The sequence below is a fragment of the Bos taurus genome, chromosome 3 (genome assembly GCF_002263795.3).
Source record: "Bos taurus isolate L1 Dominette 01449 registration number 42190680 breed Hereford chromosome 3, ARS-UCD2.0, whole genome shotgun sequence".
Lineage (NCBI taxonomy): Eukaryota > Metazoa > Chordata > Mammalia > Artiodactyla > Bovidae > Bos > Bos taurus.
Genome location: NC_037330.1, coordinates 50,246,957 through 50,268,173, shown reverse-complemented (window position 1 = coordinate 50,268,173; position 21,217 = coordinate 50,246,957). Strand labels below are relative to the sequence as shown.

Sequence of the window (21,217 nt, the reverse complement as noted above, 5' to 3'; positions counted from 1 at the left end):
GGCATTACATAAGATGAATCCAGGAGAAAATTAATCCACAAAAACCAATATTGGAATTGAAAAGGGTCCCCTAAATTACAGATTTAGCTATGATTTAAGAAATAAGACCAAGTACTGTGAACCATTTTACAATAATACATTTGAAAACTTAAACTAAATAAATGATTTTCCAACAAAATAAAGTTTAACAAAACTAACTTAAGAATAAATTGAAAACCCTAGTTTTTTAACCATTAAAGATATTGAATCAATTGTTAGAAATTTCCCCACAAGAAATAAAATGATCAAGATGATGATGATTCCATATATATGTGTTAGAATATGGTATTTATTTTTCCCTTCCTGACTCACTTCACTCTGTATAATAGGTTCTAGGTTCATCCACCTCATTAGAACTGACTCAAATGCATTCCTTTTTATGGCTGAGTAATATTCCATTATGCATATGTACCACAACTTCTTTATCCATTCATCTGTCAATGGACATCTAGGTTGCTTACATGTTCTAGCTATTGTAAATCGTGCTGCAATGAACAATGGGATACATGTGTCTCTTTCAATTTTGGTTTCCTCAGGGTATATGCCTAGGAGTGGAATTGCTGGGTTATATGGTAGTTTTATTCCTAGTTTTTTAAGGACTCTCCATACTGTATTCCATAGCGACTGTATCAATTTACATTCCTACCAACAGTGTAAGACCATTCCCTTTTCTCCACACCCTCTCCAGCATTTATTGTTTGTAGACTTTTTGTTGAGGGCCATTCTGACCGGTATAAGGTGACACCTCATTGTAGTTTTGATTTGCATTTCTCTAATAATGAGCATTGTTGAGCATCTTTTCATGTGTTTGTTAGCCATCTGTATGTCTTCTTTGAAGAAATGTTTGTTTAGGTCTTTTTCCCACTTTTTGATTGGGTTGTTTGTTTTTCTGGTATTGAGCTGTATGAGCTGCTTGTATATTTTGGAAATTAATCCTTTGTCAGCTGTTTCATTTGCTATTATTTTCTCCCATTCTGAGGGTTTTCTTTTCACCTTGCTTATAGTTTCCTTTGCTGTGCAGAAGCTTTTTTAAGTTTAATCAGGTCCCACTTGTTTACTTTTGTTTTTCTTTCCATTACTCTAGGAGGTGGGTCATAGAGGATCTTGCTTTGATTTATGTCATCGAGTGTTCTGCTTATGTTTTCCTCTAAGAGTTTTATAGTTTCTGGTCTTACATGTAGGTCTTTAACCCACTTTGAGTTTATCTTTGTGTGTGGTGTTAGGAAGTGTTTTAATTTCATTCTTTTACATGTAGCTGTCCAGTTTACCCAGCACCATTTGTTGAAGAGGCTGTCTTTGCCCCATTGTATATTCTTGCCTCCTTTGTCAAAAATAAGGTACCCATAGGTGCATGGGTTTATTTCTGGGCTTTCTATCTTGTTCCATTGCTCTATATTTCTGTTTTTGTGCCAGTACCATACTGTCTTGATGACTGTAGCTCTGTAGTATAACCTGAAGTCAGGAAGCTTGATTCCTCCAGCTCCATTCTTCTTTCTCAAGACTGCTTTTGCTGTTCAGGGTCTTCTGTGTTTCCATATAACTTGTGAAATTTTTTGTTCTAGTTCTGTGAAAAATGCCATTGGTATTTTGATAGGGATTGCATTGAATCTGTAGATTGTGTTTGGTAGTATAGTCATTTTCACAATATTGGTTCTTCCTACCAAGGAACATGGAATATCCCTCCATCTGCTTATGTCATCTTTGATTTCTTTCATTAGTGTCTTATAGTTTTCTGTGTACAATTCTTTCATCTAGAAAAATGGTACTGAAGAATTTATTTACAGGACAACAGTGGAAAAGCAGACAGAGAACAGACTTACTGACATGGGGAGAGGGGAGGAGAGGGTGAGATAAATGGAAAGAGTAACATGGAAACTTATATTACCATATGTAAAATAGATAGTCAATGGGAATTTGCTGTATGGCTCAGGAAACTCAAACATGACTTTGTATCAACCTAGAGGGGTGGGGTGGGAAGGGAGACAGGAGGGAGTTTCAAAAGGGAGGGGATATATGTATACCTATATCATATAGGCTGATTCATGTTGAGGTTTGACAGAAAACAGCAAAATTCTGTAAAGCAATTATCCTTCAATTAAAAATTAATTTAAAAAATGATGATGATTAGAAGAAACATTTCCATTATGGCTCACAGTAGCTAAAATGAAAAAGACTCACAGTATCAAGTTTTTAATGTTGTAGAGCAACTGAATTTTAATATATTTCTAGCAGGAGTATAAATTCATAGACCAGTTTGGAAAACTGTTTACCAATGTCTACTAAATTTAAATGTAAGTCACCCTATGATCCAGAATCCATTCTAACAGAAGTGAAGGCCTATATCTATCAAAAATATGTGCAAGGGTGCTCAAAGTAGCTGTATTCATAATTACTAAGTGTTCATTAATAGTAGAATCAATAAATATATTCACATTATGAAATATATGCATTAGTGAAAAATATCAACTATAGCTGTTTAACAACAGAGATAACACAGATATAATGTTAAGCAAAGGAAGCCAGATGCAAAAGAATACTGTGTATTTACTTAAGAAATCAAAAATGGGCAAAATGAATGTGATGTTAAAAGTCCAAATAGTGCTTACCATTTTGAATAAAAAGTATTGACTGAGAGGGTGCATATGGAAGCTTTTTGGGTGCTAGAAATGTTCTGTATTTGATCTGGATAGTAGTTATGTGGGTACATAGGTAAGAATTTATGCTTTTGAATTGTGAATCAATCCTAAAGAAAATCAACCTGAATATTCACTGAAAGGACTGTAGCTGAAGCTGCAGTACTTTGGCCACCTAATCCGAAGAGCCAACTCATTGGAGAAGATCCTGATGCTGGGAAAGATTGAAGGCAAAAGAAGAGGGTGGCAGAAGATGAGAGGGTTAGATAGCATCAGTGACTCATTGGACATGAATTTGAGCAAACTCTGGGAGATAGTGGAAGACAGAGGAGCCTGACATGCTATAGTCCATGGGTCCCAAAGAGTTGGAGATGATTTAATACTGAAAAAACAACATTTATATACAAATTCATTCACTTAAGATGAGCACTTTTATTTTAATGAAAAATTAAAATAGAAACTATATGTTAAATGTAAAAAAATCTACAGAAGAATAGGTACAGTCTTAATGGAAGTTTAAAAATGTGCTCAATATTTGTTTTAATCAGGTATGGCAAGATACACAGACATGGAAATGGCTATCCTGAAGGAAGTTTTTATACTCAAATTACTAGAAATAGGAGACATGACATGTCATGTAGAGGGGATCATACAGGGAAGTTTAAGTATGAAGGTGTTTAGAAGACAGAGGGAGTAGGGAGAAAAACATGAACAAGAGATTTTACTGTGATTTCTGTGGGAAGAAATGGTTGAGGTTGAGTATTCAACCTTCAGATTGGCTAGTATGAATAATCTCGGTAGGCTGGCATGTAAGGCTGTCTTGAGTTGTCTGATACCTGGTCCTGGGGTGATTAGGACAGGAGACTATTGGCCTGGAGCGTGACAGCCAGATAGAGGAATGGAGGGTAGGCTCTGGGTTGCTTAGTTTGTATATGAAAGGTGCACCCCCATGTGCATAGTCTACTAACCACTGAGAATTGGCTAGTGCTGGGAGGGCCAGTGTTCATAGGGTCAGTAAGACAACAGATGTCAAAACATCAGACTAAAATGATAATACAATGGAGAAAATAATAAAACTTCTTTGAAAGTCTTAAGAGAAGATCTAACTAATGAGGTATATACCATTTTTCTGTAAGGGAACCCAACATAAAGGTATCAGTTTTCTCCCAATAATTTATATGTTCAATACAATACCAACCAGTATCCTAACAAGTTTTGATAAAAGTTAATGAACCGACCCTAAAAATTGTGTGGAAGAACCAAAGTTCAAGGACAAATAAGGCACTTTTGAAGCTGTAGGCCAAGGCAGAGAACATGTCTATAGATAAGCAAGACTTCTAAAGTTATACTAATTAAGTCAATATGATATTTGTATATGTGTGCTTGCTAAGACACTTCAGTTGTGTCCGACTCTTTGTGAACCTAAGGACTATAGCCCCCCAGGCTCCATGGCTACTGTCCATGGGATTCTCCAGGCAAGAATACTAGAATGGGTTGCCATACCCTCCTCCAGGGGCTCTTCCCAATCCAGGAATTGAATCCCTATCTCATTATGTTTCCTGCATTGGCAGTCAAGTTCTTTACCACTAGTGCCACCTGGGAAACTCGATATTGGTATAGGTATAAACAGAAGGTTAGTCGTACAGGACAAAGACCCTTAAGCAAAAACACATATGGTGAAATCTTGTTATGTAATAAGTGGCATTACAAATCAGGACAAAGGATGGATGAATCAATAATTTAGGTACTGGACAAACTGACATCAAGTGTTTCATTTGTGATATAGTGAGAAGGGTATAGCACCAGTTATGTGGTGTGCCTCTCAAGAATGAATAGCCTGAAACTAGTTATGAGGAAACATCAGACAAGCTTAGCTTAGTCTTCTGTAAAACAACTGTTTATTCTTGAAAAATGTCAGAGTCATGAAGGACTAAGAAAAACTGAGAAGATGTTCCAGATTAAGACTAAAGAGACATGATAACTTAAAGCAATAAGTGATCCTGGATCAGAAAAAAGAAAATTCCATAAAGAAATGATTGGAATAATTAATAACATTTATATATAGTTGGACCATAAAGAAGGCTGAGCACCGAAGAATTGATACTTTCAAATTGTGGTGCTGGAGAAGACTCTTGAGAGTCTCTTGGACAGTAAGGAGATCAAATCAATCAGTTCTAAAGGAAATCAACCCTGAATATTCATTGGAAGGACTGTTGCTTAAGCTCCAATACCCTGGCTATATGATGTGAAGAGATAACTCTTTAGAAAAGACCCTGATTCTGGGAAAGCAGGAGGAGAAGTGGGCAACAGAATATGAGATGATTGGATGGCATCACTGACTCATTGCACATAAGTTTGAGCAAACTCCAGGAGATAGGGAGATAGGGAAAGATAGGGAAGCTAGGCATGCTTCATTTCCTGGGGTTGCAAAGAGTGGGACAGACTTAGTGACTGAGTAACAACATAGTATCAATTTTAGATTTCTTAAATTTGATAGTTACTTATGGTTATATGAAACAATCTTCATGTTCTTAGAAGACATGTGCTGAAGTATTTAGGACTGAAGTTTATTAATTACTCCAGAATATATAGTTCAGTGCAAAAATATCTCTCAAATGAGAGACATAAAGCAGTGGTAGCAGATGGACAAAAATCCACATTAAGGGGTTACTGATTTAAAATTTTAAAAACAAAAACTTCAGAAAATGATGCTGGATGAATTGATTATTGATTAAAAAATTAAAATAGATTGCTCATACAATACCTGCATTAAAAAAAAATTCCAGATGTATTAAAGGCCCAATTGTGAAAAGGAGAACTATTAGAAAAAATATAAGGGAATCTTTTCTATGTTGTATCACGGTAGGGAAGGATGTTTTAAAATGAAAGCCAGAAAACATAAACATTACAGGAAGAGATTGCTGTTGTTCCGACACTAAGTCATGTCTTAGTGCAGCATGCCAGGCCTCCCTCACTATCTACTGGCGTTTGCCCAAGTTCACTTTCTTTGAATCAGTGATTCTATCCAACCGTCTCATCCTCTGCCACCCTCTTCTTCTTTTGCCTTCTATCTTTCCCAGCATCAGGGTCTTTTCCAGTGAGTCGGCTCTTCGCATCAGGTGGCCAAAGTATTGGAGCTTCAGCTTCAGTCTTTCCAATGAATGTTCAGGGTTGATTTTCTTTAGGACTGACTGGTTTGATCTCCTTGGAGTCCAAGGGATTCTTCAGAGTCTTCTCCAGCACCACAGTTCAAAAGCATAAATTCTTCAGCGCTCAGCCTATTTTATTGTCCAACTGTCACATCCCTGCATGACTGTCGGAAAGATCACAGCTTTGACTATACGGACCGTTGTCGGCAAAATGATGTCTTTGCTTTTTAAATATGGTGCCTAGGTTTGTCATAGTTTTCCTTTTAAGAAGCAAGCAGCTTCTAATTTCATGGCTGCAGTCACCATCTGCAGTGATTTTGGAGCCCGAGAAGAGGAAATCTGCCACTGCTTCTACTATTTCCCCTTCTATTTTCCATGAAGTGATTGAGCCAGGTGCCATGATCTTAGTTTTTTTTAAATGTTGAGTCTTAAGCCAGCTTTTTCACTCTTCTCTTTCACCCTCATCAAGAAGCTCTTTAGTTCCTCTTTGCTTTCTGCATAAGGGTGGTGTCATCTGCATATCTAAGGTTATTGATAGTCTCAGCAGTCTTGACTCCAGCTTGTAACTCATCTAGCCCAGCATTTTGCATGATATATTCTGCATATGTTTAATAAGCAGGATGACAATATACAGCCTTTTAATACTCCTTTCCCAATTTTAAACTGGTCAATTGTTCCATGTAAGGTTCTAACTGTTGCTTCTTGACTCGCATACAGGTTTCTCAGGAGGCAAGAGGGATGGCATGGGGTAGGGGATATACAGTAATAAAAGACAAAGATTCTGAAGAGATAAAGGATAGGAAGTTCAAATGGCTAATGAAACATGAAAGTTGCTTAACCTTACTGTCATCAAAAATGTTAATTAAAATTATAGTAAGTTTATAAAGCTACAGTCATTTCACACTGTTATTTAATTGATTGGCAAAAGTTTTAAATTTGATAGTAACTACAGTAACTTACTGAACATTTATTGTGTATAAATGCTTCTAAGTGCTTCTGGTGTGTAACTTACTTATTTCTCATACTGTCATATGAGATTGATAATACTCTGCATAAATAGATGAGGAAACTGAATTAGAAGTTAAAGTCACCCCATTAGAAAGTGGTAGAGGGAGAATTTGAACCCAAGTAACTGACTCTAGGCCCCAGGGAATTGAATACCATGCCAGATATAGTAGTGTAAAGTGGTTATTTAGAAAGATTATGGAAACAAGTTACGTTTCAAGTAATCTGTGAGATCTTGGGCAAGTTACTGAACCTCTCATTTTCTGATTTTGGGCACCTACTTTTTTTTCTTTTAATACTAAGAAGGTTTAAAAAATTATTTATATTTTTGGTTGTGCTGGATCTTCGTTGCTGCAAGGCAACTGTCTGTAGTTTGCGGAGAACAGGGTGGGGGCTATTCTAGTCGCAGTGTGTAGGCTACTCATTGTGGTGCCTTCTCTTGTTTCTACACACAGGCTCTAGGTGCACAGTCTGTAGGTGCACAGGCTGAGTAATTGCAGACAGAGGAGCCTGACAGGCTACAGTCCATAGGGTGCAAAGAATCGGACACAACTGAACTGACTTATCACACACGTGGGCCTCCAGTGTGCTTAGGTTTCAACAAACTCTCATACCTATTGCCAAGGAGCTACGCACCACAGATGTTCATTGCAATACTGTATTAACTGGAAACAACCTTAGTGCCTAGCAACTAAAAAAATGGATGAACAAATTATACTATTTTTATACCACACAATAGTATATAGTAGATTTATTTAAAAATGAACTATAGTCACAGGGGTGAACATACACAGATCTTAATGATAATTAATAAAAGTAGTCTATAGAAGGATGTATATATACATTGTGGTACCATTCATATGAAGTATTAAAAACATGGAAAAAAGCCTAGAAGGGATGGGGTGGCAGGTGGGAGGGAGATTCTGGAGGGAAGGGACATATGTATACCTATGGCTGATTCAGGTTGGTGTATGGCAGAAACCAACACAATATTATAAAACAATTATCCTCCAGATAAAAATAAATTTAAAAGAAACATGGAAAAGAAAGTACAGTCCTTCATTGAATGTAAGATTACACAGATTTTAAGGTGTACCGTTATTTTCAGTTCAGTTCAGTCGCTCAGTTGCGTCCGACTCTTTGTGACCCCATGAATTGCAGCACGCCAGGCCTCCCTGTCCATCTCCAACTCCCGGAGTTCACCCAAACTCATGTCCATTGAGTCGGTTATTTTAGTAATCATTAAAAAATACCACCATGAAACTATGGTATGCCATCAGAATTAAAATAACCTACCAGTTTAAGAGGTGTTAAAAATGTGAAAACAGTGTGCCTCTTCAAATAGATAAGCTGTGATGTATTGTTTGTGGTTTTTTTGGTTAACCTATGAATATACAAAATGTATAATAATAAAAAGTTAGACTAGTGTTACCTCTGTGGTAGAAGTCAGGGTAATGGGATTTGGAGGGGAATACACAGGATTGTCAACTCTAATGTCTGTGATATTTTCTTTGCTTAAGATAAAGGCTACATTAAATACAGTGAAGAGTTTAAGATTCATAAAAGTTGGGTTGAGAATACATGGGTTTATTTATCCATTCTTTTCTGTGTGGCTGAAAATGTTAAACCCTTTTTAAAGAAATTGTTGGTAAGGAAGAGTAGTTAAGTATAAAGTGGATAAGTTTGGCTTGAAAGATGACAGAGGAAAGCACATATCTGTGAAGGTTTTTGTTTGAGAAATGCTGCAGGTATCCTTTGCTCTCTGAATTCTAGCTATATCAATGAAGGAATAGAATATATTCTCTTAGATTTTCAAATAAATGCCCCCTTTTTTTTAAATCTGAAACTTTGATCTAAGTAGATAGCTCAGATAATCTGCAGTTGCTCTCCAAATTTAAGAACCTCTTATATTCAGGAAGTAAGAGATACTTTATTTTTTCTCTCTCTTTTAGAAAACACATTTTATCTTTTAAAATATTTTTTTGGCCATGCCATGTGGCATGTGGGATCTTAGTTCCTCCAACAAGAGATCAAACTCGTGCCCTCTGGCATTGGAAACACAGAATCTTAACCATTGGGCTATCGGGAAAGTCCTGTGAGATACTTTAACTCGAATTTGTAAGCCCATAGAGAAGACTCTGAAAATATAAAAATAAAAGTTCCTGAAAGGGAGGAACTAAGATCTAGAGTATAGACAAAGGAATTCACTTTGGATAAGAGAAGAGTTGCTAACTTTAAAATAATGGGATTAAAAATAGGTTTGAATATAGAAAAAATTTTAGATATGGGTGTGAAATTGACCAAATGCCAGCCCAGTAGTCTCAGTTCAGTGTGAGAGATATGAGGAAAGGTCAGAATCAACTGAGAGGTGAGACAACGTGGTTGTCGGTGGTTGGATTTTGTTGTTAAGATTTTGTATCTTATATCAGTAGAAGTTACTGTCATTTGAAATACATTTTTAAAAATTACTTGGCCTTTGCAAAGATTACAAGATTTACTGAGTATTTTTAATATACTAGACCATGGACTGTTTCTGTAATACCTGAATTTTGAGATCTATCATACAGCCTCAGGCTACTTCCTAATCTCTCTTTTCCAGATAGGAAAAAAAATTGCCAACACATAAAAATGTTTCAAAGTTTATAAGTATTTTATGTTCTGTTTTGTTTTTCATGTAGATATCTTATATTGATGAAATTATTGTAGTCTAATCTTCATTTTTCATTTTAAGTCTTATACTCATTTTTTTTAACAGAGAAATCTGCTTCTCTCTAATTATTCCTTATAATTAAATACAGGTTACTTTGGAACTTAAGTACACAAGTACAGAGCATTCTTTACTTTTATTAATTATCCGTTTTTTAATTTTAGAGCTGAACGACAAAGGAATGAAGCACTATATAATGCTGAAGAGCTAAGTAAAGCTTTCCAACATTATAAAGAAAAAGTGGCTGAAAAACTGGAAAAGGTAAGAGGCAATTGTGCAAATTCAGTGTTTTGTATTGTCCGTATTCTGAAAATAAAGATAGACATAGAATATCTTTATTTATAGTTAAAGCAAGGAGTAATTTTTATGATCTCACTCATAATAATTGAAATAAAGAATGTATAATGATTAGTTAATATAATATTTACAGTCTTATAATGAGCATTAACTTTCTTATCCAAAGAAGGAAAAGAATGGAGATAAGAGAACAAACAAAATATAGAGAAAGATGAGTGAATAGTTTGGAGCTATAGAAGTAAAAGCAGGAAATTTGTTCCCATTACCTCAGTGAAAATGAAGGCAGAGTAGATTATGTAGCCTTTAATTGGTCTCTCTAGGTATAACACCCTGAGAGGGGCTCCACTTCTGTCTCAGAGGAAGGTTCCTTGAACAGGTTCTACATAGTAATATAGGGTTTAATTATGTTCATTGAATATATTCAAGTAATACCACATGACAATAAACCTGTTTGGAGGGAGCCCATGTTGGACATTCAGAAAAATTCTTTATATCCTTAACTAATATTTATAAATTCTGTTCAAAGAAAGGTAGAAAGGGAAGAAATATTAACAATTAAAAGAATTAAGATTCCATTAGATTCTGAAGTTTTAAGTGTGAATTAATAAGATCACTGTTTTGAAAGCCTTGGAAAAGGTCCCTTTGGGAAAGAAATACCGTAGAAAGGATTTTTTTTTTTTGGCCACACCACATGGCTTGTGGGATCTCAGTTCCCCGACCAGGGGTTGAACCCAGGCCTCTTGGCAGAGATATCATGGACTCCTAACCACAGAACTGCCAGGGAATTTTTAATAAGGTAATCTGGAAGGGGAGGTAGAATCCTTAGTATGAAGAATATCCTCCTCGAGAGGGAGGACCAAAGAGAGGAAAATGGAAGAGATGAGTTTTTTCACATGTCTCCTCAGGATGGTTGATTTCACAACTGCTCAGCATAGCCCTAGAATCTAACAAAGGAATTGGGGCTAATCTGTCCAGTCCTCTACTCTCACTCCTCAAATCTGGCTGCTTGACTTTTTATATCTTTTAAGTTTGGGGCTGTGATTCCATTGGGAGTATTCTGCGGCTAAAATTTCAAAAATTGCTTCTCTGCAACATTTGCCTTTTGTAACTTAATGTTACTAAAGTTAGTAACATTAGCTTTTAGTAACAATGTAGCTTGCCTTGTCAAGTTGCTTTCCTTGTCCAGGTAAGACCAGAACAATTCTGCTTATAGGTAATAGTGCTATTGTCCCTCTCTTGAAGTTGTTAACTATTTATGGATAGGTGTTAATATTCCCCCTCTCTGTTCTTTATTGCTAGAAGTTCACTTTCTTCCTTTCACTACAAGGCTGGGGACTTAAACTTGTGGAGTACTTACTCCATTCTCCTGTTTTTTTCTGAAATCACGCATTTGAAATGGCTAAAACTTATGACCACATTAGTATGTTGACTTAAAACAGATTATTGTTTTAGGTTCAAGCTGAAGAAGAAATATTAGAGAAAAATCTAATTAATTGTGAAAAAGAAAATAAAAGGCTACAGGAAAAGTGTGGTCTGTATAAAAATGAACTTGAAATTCTAAAAGAGAAATTAAGGTACAGTATCCTATTATAGAAAAAAGATTTTTTTGTGTGGAAGTAGAAGTAGCAGCAGAGTAAAACCTGAAACATTTGAAAATAGAATATTTTGTATTCTGTAATTATGGCTTTAAATTATCTAGAAAGATAGGCATTCATAACTAAGATTGTTTTCTACTTATAAGGTTCAGGTTATCAATGAATAAAACGTGTGTTGATGTTAACATACTTAAATAGAGTAGTATGATCAACATTTTGTCTTGCATACATATAGAAAAAATTAACAGAGACCTAATGTCTTTGGAAGGAAAGTTATGACCAACCTAGATAGCATATTAGAAAGCAGAGACATTACTTTGCCAACAAAGGTCTGTCTAGTCAAGGTTATGGTTTTTCCAGTGGTCATGTATGGATGTGAGAGTTGGACTGTGAAGAAAGCTGAGTGCTAAAGAATTGATACTTTTGAACTGTGGTGTTGGAGAAGACTCTTGAGAGTCCCATTGACTGCAAGGAGATCCAACCAGTCCATCCTAAAGGAGACCAGTCCTGGGTATTCATTGGAAGGACTGATGCTAAAGCTGAAACTCCGATACTTTGGCGACCTCATGCGAAGAGTTGACTCATTGGAAAAGACTCTGATGCTGGGAGGGATTGGGGGCAGGAGGAGAAGGGGACGACAGAGGATGAGATGGCTGGATGGCATCACCAACCCTATGGAGATAAGTTTGAGTGAACTCCGGGAGTTGGTGGTGGACAGGGAGGCTTGGCGTGCTGATTCATGGGGTCACAAAGAGTTGGACACAACTGAGCGACTGAACTGAACTGAATGTCCTTGTAATGTGGCCACATCAGCTAGTTAGTAGAATATATATTCTTCAGATTAGGAGAAATCACCTAGTTTAACATTGTAATTTCAAGATGTAAAAAATGTGAAAAAGGGAACTGATGAAATTCAGTTACAGTTCTAAAATTAGGTTGTTCTAATGTTTGACGTGTTTATATATATTAAAAAATAATGCTGATAATAATCTTATTAATAGTTAATTAGATTTTACCTTTTAGAGTTCATGATTTTTCCTTATACTTTCTAAAACTTGATGCTGCAAAATATCGTGTTAGGACTTAAGAGTTACTCTCCTGTCATACACTTTTTAAAAGGGAGCTGAAATGCCTCCAAAATAGTGGAGTTATTCTGTCCAATTACTGTGAAACACTGGGCAAGTTTCATTTTTCTTTGCCTCATTTTCCTTATCTTTAATCAGGGAGTAACAATAGTACCAGCCACATAAAGTTGTGAGTGCCTAACATGCAGAAGATAGGCACTCAGTAAATGTGAGTAGGTTTCAGGATTAAGCTTTAAAATATCATAAAAGTGAGATTGATTAACATGATTATTGAAAGTGAATGTTTAATTTTCATTTTTATGCTTTTTTCTTCATAGGCAGTTAAAAGAAGAAAATAATAATGGGAAAGAAAAATTAAGGATCATGGCAGTGAAAAATTCAGAAGTCATGGCACAACTAACTGAATCTAGACAAAGTATTCTGAAGCTAGAGAGTGACTTAGAGGACAAAGATGAAATACTTAGAGAAAAATTTTCTCTAATGAATGAAAACCGAGAATTAAAAGTTCGTATTGCAACACAGAATGAGAGACTGGATTTGTGTCAGCAGGAAATAGAAAGTTCGAGGGTAGAACTGAGAAGTTTGGAAAAAATTATGTCCCAGTTGCCTGTAAGTATGTGACAAGGAAAATTTTACCTAAGTGCTTTATAAGAGATCATGATTTTGTTGTTGCTTTATTACCTTCCATTGTTTTCCTTATATACCTGCTTTCAGTCATCAGTTCTTTCTATCTCATCCTTTTTTCTTTTCTGAACTTACCTTTCTACTGTTCTACCCTGTCTCAATCTCTCTTATGCCATGTATAAGAATGCCATCAAATTTTTAAAAACAGTTTTATTAAAGGAACTTTTATATACCACAATATTCACCTATTTTAAGTATACTATTCAATGATTTTAGGTAAATCTATAAGTATGGAAATAATCATCACAATCCCGTTTTCATATATTTCTATCCCCCAAAGGCCCCTTGTGCCCATTTATAATTAGTCTCAGTACTGTGATGCTGTGAAAGATTGAAGGCAGGAGGAGAAAGGGGACACAGAGGATGAGATGATTGGATGGCATCATTGACTCAATGGACAAAAGTTTGAGCAAACTCCAGGAGGTCATACCCTGGAGAAGGAAATAGCAACCCACTCCAGTATTCTTGCCTGAAAAATCCCATGGACAGAGGAGCCTGATGGACACAGTCCATGGGGTTGCACAGACATGGGGTCGGGTACAGCTTAGCATCTGAACAACAACCCATCCCCACTCCGAGGGGATCCACTCTTCTGCCTCTAGAGATTTGTCTTTTCTGGACATTTCATATAACTGAATTATATAATATGTGGTCTTTTGCATTCTTAATGTTTTTGAGGATCTTTCATTGTGATATGTATCAGTATTTCATTTCTTTCTGTTGTTTAATACTATTCCTTTGTATGGATCTGCCACATTTATTCATTCACCAATAGGAGGACGTTTGGGTTTTTTCCACTTTTGGACTGTTATAAATGATGCTGTTTTGAGCATTTGCTTACAAGTCTCCATCCACAGATTTCTCTTGAGTAGATACCTAGAAGTAGATTTGCTGAGTCATGTGGTAAATTTATGCCAAATTGTTTTCCAAAGTGGCTGCACCACTTTAATTCTCACCAGCAATATATGAGGATTTCTGTTTTTCTGCATCTTCAGTTCAGTTCAGTTCAGTCGCTCAGTCCTGTCCGACTCTTTGTGACCCCATGAATCTCAGCACACCAGGCCTCCCTGTCCATCACCAACTCCCGGAGTTCACCCAAAATCGTGCATCAAGTGGGTGATGCCATCCAGCCATCTCATCCTCTGTCGTCCCCTTCTCCTCCTGCCCCCAATCCCTCCCAGCATCAGGGTCTTTTCCAATGAGTCAACTCTTCGCATGAGGTCGCCAAAGTACTGGAGTTTCAGCTTTAGCATCAGTCCTTCCAGTGAATACCCAGGACTGATCTCCTTTAGGATGGACTGGTTGGATCTCCTTGCAGTCAATGGGACTCTCAAGAGTCTTCTCCAACACCACAGTTCAAAAGCATCAATTCTTCGGTGCTCAGCTTTCTTCATAGTCCAACTCTCACATCCATACATGACCACTGGAAAAACCATAGCCTTGACTAGACAGACCTTTGTTGGCAAAGTAATATCTCTGCTTTTGAATGTGCTATCTAGGTTGGTCATAACTTTCCTTCCAAGCAGTAAGCGTCTTTTAATTTCATGGCTGCAGTCACCATCTGCAGTGACTTTGGAGCCCCCAAAAATAAAGACTGACACTGTTTCCACTCTTTCCCCATCTATTTCCCGTGAAGTGATAGCCAACATTTATTCTTGTCTGTCTTTGATTACAGCCATATTAATGAGTATTAATTGATATCACATTGTGGTTTTAATTTTCATTTCCGTGTTGACTGTTGAACAGCTTTTCATATACCTTTTAGAATTGTTTTTATGGTAGCATGTGGCCACCTTTTCTCTGAGTTATAGATATGACCATATTTATAAATGAGGTTAGGAAGAAAAGTATACTTGTATCAGAAATTTGTTATTGATAGGTGTAAAATAAAGGTGAGATCAGAAGAAAAGGTATAGATAAATGTGTCATGGTTGGTTTTACATATGAATGGATGGTACATTTTTATCAGTTTTAAACTGTCATGGATTTAGGATGCTGAAAGATGCCTTAGTAATCATTCAATTCAATACCATCATTTTATTGGTAAAGAAATGTACCCAAGGAAATAAATAATTTATCCTGTTAGTGAGTGGCAGAATTAAAACCAGAACATAGAATTCTTGGTTTCCATCCCCCTGAAATATCTACTTTCCTAGGATGCTGATTATTTGCTTAAATTTTTAATTGTACTGATTACTTGTAAAATTTGGTAATAATAAAATACAGTAGCATTCATTTTAAATTGATGCTTTCATTTGACTTAATATGAAGAATTACCTGATATGTGGTTCTGAGAGTCAAGTGGTAATACATGCTTGATATACTATATAACATGGTTTGGAAATGTGAATTTAGAAAAATTTTTCTATTCCTAAAAAGTGTGATTTGGTTATAGTTTGAAGGTAGTAGTCATTAAGTGCTTACCTTGCCCTTTTAATAACTAATTTTCAAAATTCTCTATTCAGAACATACAGCATACATACAGAGATCAATATAGTACATTTGCTAAATCTGGGAAATGTTTTGGTATCTACTGCAGAATAAAATCTTTTAGGGAGATAAAACCTCATTATATATTTTGTTAATCCCGATTCACTTCTCTCCCCAGAGGTAGCCACTGTTCTGAAATTCATATGTATTCTTCTTGTCCATATTTTAAATATTGCCCCATATAGATATATCCAGGAAAAAAAATAGAGTTTAGTGCATTTTTGAAAATTCTATATATGCCTCTCTTGCTTTTCATTCCATGTTATGAAATATCTCCATAATGATTTATATAATGGAGATTTAACTATTATAGTTTTCCCATTAATATTTTATAATGTGTAATAAATTTATATATTCTATTGATGACTGTTAGGTTATTTCTGTGCATGAAATTTTTCAGACTTGAAGTTCTGCATAAAAAATGATTATGTCATAGGTATTATAAGTTTATATATCTTTGTTTTTAAACTTGCAGTTAAAAAGAGAAATATTTGGTTTTAAATCACCTCTTTCTAAGCACCAGATGAGCAGTTTGTCAAATAAGCAAGACAGTTACATTGGCTGCTGTGAGACAAATAAAATGGTGATTTCGGAATTGAGGTATGGTTTTCAGATCCTGAAGTTGTAGCAAATACAATGTTTTTAAAAAATTGGAATTAAGATCTTTGATTAAATTGAAAAATATGCAGAGAAAGCTAGAGAATGTTTTAACAAATATCTATATTTCCACATGAGTTTGAGCAAGCCTGGGAATTGGTGGTAGACAGGGAAGCCTGACATGCTGTAGTCCATGGGGTCGCAAAGAGTCGGACAGGACTGTTAGACTGAACTGAACTGAACTGAACTGGTATTTCCACGATGAAGGTTGATTCTTCTTAACATTTTTTGATACTTTTTTTCAAATCTGTTTCTTTAAATGAAAAGTAAAACATTACAGGATGGATAATTCCCTTAATCCTTAACACTAGACCCATTCTCCTCCTAATTATCTGCTATCATGAGTTGGGTATCTACTCTTCAGTTCATTTGTGCATGTTTACACTCATATGCATAAATATGCTGTTTTTATATTGTTTGTAATTTTGCTTTTTCACTTAGCATCATTTTAAAATTCTTCCATGTTGAGGTAGGTAGGTGGAATGATTGTTCAATGGATGGATTAGTATTGTTAGTCTAGTTTTAATAGAAGTGTAAGAGTCTATCTTATAACTTCATCACAATGTATCTGTTCCTTTATTTATATAGTTACCTTACAGTAAGTCTCCTACATACAGTCAAGTTCCATTCCAAGAGTGTGTTCTTAAGTCCAACAAAGTTAACCTAGGTACCCAACTAATACAATCTGTTATATAATATATATATTTTATATATATATAAACTATAATAGGTTTATAATACTTTTCACACAAATAATACATAAAAAAACAAACACAAAAAAGAAAAAAATTTAATCTTACAGTACAGTAACTTGAAAAGTACAGTAGCACAGTACAATAGTTGGCATACAGAGGTCGGTATCAAGTGAACAGGCAAGATGAGTCACTAACTGAAGGAGGGAGAGGTGGGAGATGGTAGAGTTGAAAGATCATCAGCAATAGAAGATGGAAGGCAAGCTGCAATTTCACTCACGTCTGACATTGATGGCACAGGTTCTTGTTCCTTGCTGGATTCAGTTCTACCTCTTGAAAAAAATGTTTCAGTGATATCTGGGTAGTAACTCTTTTTTTCTCATCATAAATGACACAGTAGCACTGGATTGCATTCTGAACAGCTGCTGCCATCTTCATGTACTGTTCTACATTTGGGTCCTGTGCCTTAAAAACTAACAGTGCCTCCCCAAATAAAATTCCCTTGCCATTTCCTGCATCGTGAATCTCTTTAGTTCTTCAGTTACTTCTTCTTCCCCTTGTATCTCGTTGTACTTTCTCTGAGCCTCCAATTCCATCAGGTCTTCAGTGAAGTTGTCCTCTTGTAGATATAGCTGTAGGTTCTTGCTGAGGTCATTAAGTTGCTGAAGACCTCTTTGGACTCCTCATCCACCTTCTCAAATCCACAAAAATTGTGAACAAACTGTGGGCAAAGGTTCTTCCAACCCCCATTCATAATAACAGCCATTAAGTCACACCAAGCAAAGTCATTGCTTTTTATGGCCTATCCAATGACTCCCAGTGTTAGTCACTCAATCGTGTTCAATTCTTTGCAGCCCCATGAACTATAGCCCGCCAGGCTCCTCTGTCCATGGAATTCTCCAAACAAGAATACTGAAGCGGGTACCCATTCCCTTCTCCAGGGGATCGTCCCAACCCAGGGATCAAACCCAGGTCTCCCATAGTGCAGGCAGATTCTCTACTATCTGAGCCTTCAGGGAAACCCTTATGACCTATAGTCACTGTTTTTTATGTTACAGTCCTTCCAAAATTGGAGCAAGGTTGTTCCTGATTTGTCATTCACCTTTACTGTTTGATGAAAAAAGTCTGACATAAATAATATTTCTTGAAAGTCTCTATAACTCCCTGGTCCTTAGGTTGGATGAGCAATGTAGTGTTTGTTGGCAGATGCACTACTTTGATGTTAGGATGATAGCTGCCCATGAATGGGGAATGGCCTGGAGCATTGTTAAGCAGCAAAAGAATATTGAATGGACATCCTTCTTCAAGCAAAACCATCCTGGAAAACAGTGTGTATAACCCAGGCTTTAGGGTTAGTCTTCCACAGAACAGGAAGAGAACCCTTGGCTATGTTTTTAAGGGCTCTTGAGTTCTATGAATAATGAACTGAGAGACTTCAGCTTCATATCGCTAAAAGTGTTACCCCTAAATAGTAGTTATCTTATCCTTTGCTGCTTTTATAGTTTGCCATCAACATTTCCTCCTCACTGACGTAACTTCGGTTTGGCATTCTCTTCCAGTACAGTCTTGTCTCATCCACATTAAAAACCATCTTGGGTAAATACATGCCTTCATCAATAATTTCTCAGAAGCGTTTCAGGAAATTCCTGGGTAGCTACCATATCTGCATTCACTGCCTCACCACTTACTTTTACCTTGTGAAAATTGGCTCTAGCCTTGAATTGGTGAAGCCAGCCATGACTGGCTTTTAAAGATGTGCCCAATAGTGGCTCAGATGGTAAAGCGTCTGCCTACAATGTGGGAAACCTGGGTTTGATCCCTGGGTCAGAAAGATCCTCTGGAGAAGGAAATGGCAACCCACTCCAGTACTCTTGCCTGGAAAATCTCATGGATGGAGGAGCCTGGTAGGCTACAGCCCATGGGGTAGCAAGAGTCAGACACAACTTAGTGACTTCACTTTCACTTTTTTTGCTGTGTTAAAGTCTTTATAAAGGCTTTTAGCTTTTTCTTGAATCAGCATTAAACTGAGCAGGCCTTGACACTGATGCTTATCTTGGCCTCCACACACCAAGAAGTCTTTCTATCTCTTCCATCACTTTTCCATGCTTCTTTCATATTATTGTCGACATCATCAGCACAGTGGACTTCCGTTCCATAACTGTCCATTTTCTTTGGAATTGTGCCAGTGGTTGAGCGATTCATGTTACAAGAACTAGCGATGTCTCCCATCTTTTTGACTCCACTTTAAATTATTTTCACTTTTGTTTCCAACATCATCACTTGGAGCTTCTTAACACCGATATCACCACTGCTTTTACACTTGTTTCTGGACATCCTGAGCTTGAAATAAAGATAATGTACTACCATACTCTATTCAGTACTATACAGTAAAGGATACAAAAGCACAACCCCTTGTAAGAGGATGCACACACACGACAGTGCACTAGACATGTCAACTAACTTGTGATTGGACATGAGAATGCACATTCGCATCTTTGTAAGTTGGCAACTTGAGGGAGACTTACTGTATGTATAGTTTTCGTCTGTTAAAAATAATGCTGTGAGGTATATATACATGTTTCCTGTATAATATGTGAGAGTTTCCCTAGCAGATGTTTCTAAAAGTAGAATTGCTGGGTTGTAGGGTGGGTACTTGCCGGGAGAATCCCAGGGATGGCGGAGCCTGGTGGGCTGCTGTCTATGGGGTTGCACAGAGTCGGACACAACTGAAGCGACTTAGCAGCAGCAGCAGCAGCAGGGTGGGTACTATCCAGTTTCTGAAGTAACTGAACCTGTTTACAATGTATTCAGTGGTTTGTAAGATTTTCTGTATCCTGGCCAATAGTTGACTAATATCAGAGTTTTAATTAAAATTTTTTTAATTTGAAAGGGAAAAATGGGATGTGATATTTTTACAGAATCTTTCTAATGCTTTTTGGTTCATTTTCTTTTGTGCCAGGATTAAACTTGCAATAAAAGAGGCAGAAATTCAGAAGCTTCAGGCAAACCTGACTGCAAATCAGTTATCTCACAATCTTACTGCTTGTAATGACTACCAAGAAGGTCGCAAATTAAACAGTTTAGAAATAGAACCTGTAAAACTAGGTAATCAAGTAGGTATGTTCAATTCTTTTAATAAATTATAATTAGAGTTCTTTATGATGGTTTTTTTTTAATGGCTGGATCACAGTGTCATGTGTACTTTTTGTTGTTTTTGCATGTGGGGTCTGTTGGTTTCTATTATCAAACATACCTGATAATCTGTTAGTACTACTTAGTGTTGATAAGACAGTAAAAAATTGTTTCAAAATTATTAAATGTTGCATCATTCTTTAAAAATACACTTTTTTAAAGTAAGATTTCCTTACATTTTATGATGCATCCATCTAAAATATGAAATTCAGTACATTTTGTCAAAGGTTTGTTTTTTCATATGTATATACCCTTGTTACCATCACACAGTTAAGACATACAGTAGTCCCTGCCTATCCTTCCAGGATATGTTCTAAGACCTCCAGTGAATGCCTGAAACTACAGATGGTACTGACCCCTATATACTACGAAGTTTTTTCCTGTACATACAAATGATAAAGTTTAGTTTGTCAATTAGGTACAGTAAGAGGTTAACAACAATAACTAACAATAAAATAGAATAATTATAACAGTGTACTATAATAAAAGTTATAGGAATGTGGTCTCTCTGTCTTTCCCTCTATTGTACACTTTTTTTTTCTTTTTTTCTTTTTTATTTTATTTTTAAACTTTACAATATTGTATTAGTTTTGCCAAATATCGAAATGAATCCACCACAGGTATACCTGTGTTCCCCATCCTGAACCCTCCTCCCTCCTATTATACACTTTTAAATGGCTTTTTCATCTTCACACGTTGTGGCTGTAACTTTTGCAGTTTGACCTATGATAGCAAAATTAGCACAAATTTCTTTTTCACAATTTCGTGGACAGAAGATTCTTACTATAGATCTTAGCACCCTCAGCATATAACTTTTTTCTTTCCTTATTAAATCTAGAACTTTCACCTTTTCACTGAAGCATATTACAGCTTCTTTTTGGAATATTTGGATTTCTAGCATTACTACTCTTGGACTTCAGGACCATTATTAAGTAAAATAAGTATTACTTGAACATATGCGCCATGATACTGCAACAGTTGATTTGATAACC

General features: G+C 36.2%; 1 protein-coding gene across 8 annotated transcripts in view; it reads left to right on the top strand.

Moving 5' to 3' along the window:
• Positions 1–21,217, top strand: part of CCDC18 (coiled-coil domain containing 18) — a 173,194-nt gene that overhangs the window by 21,904 nt on the left and 130,073 nt on the right. For all 8 annotated transcript variants that reach the window (XR_009493921.1, XM_059885079.1, XM_015464582.3 and 5 more), the window contains 5 exons: positions 9,698–9,794; positions 11,283–11,404; positions 12,828–13,119; positions 16,160–16,284; positions 19,993–20,150. Coding sequence is in view for 7 of the 8 variants with exons in the window: in XM_059885079.1 (XP_059741062.1) it covers positions 9,698–9,794; positions 11,283–11,404; positions 12,828–13,119; positions 16,160–16,284; positions 19,993–20,150 (794 nt within the window). In the remaining variant the exon portion in view is untranslated. The remainder of the gene's footprint in view (positions 1–9,697; positions 9,795–11,282; positions 11,405–12,827; positions 13,120–16,159; positions 16,285–19,992; positions 20,151–21,217) is intronic.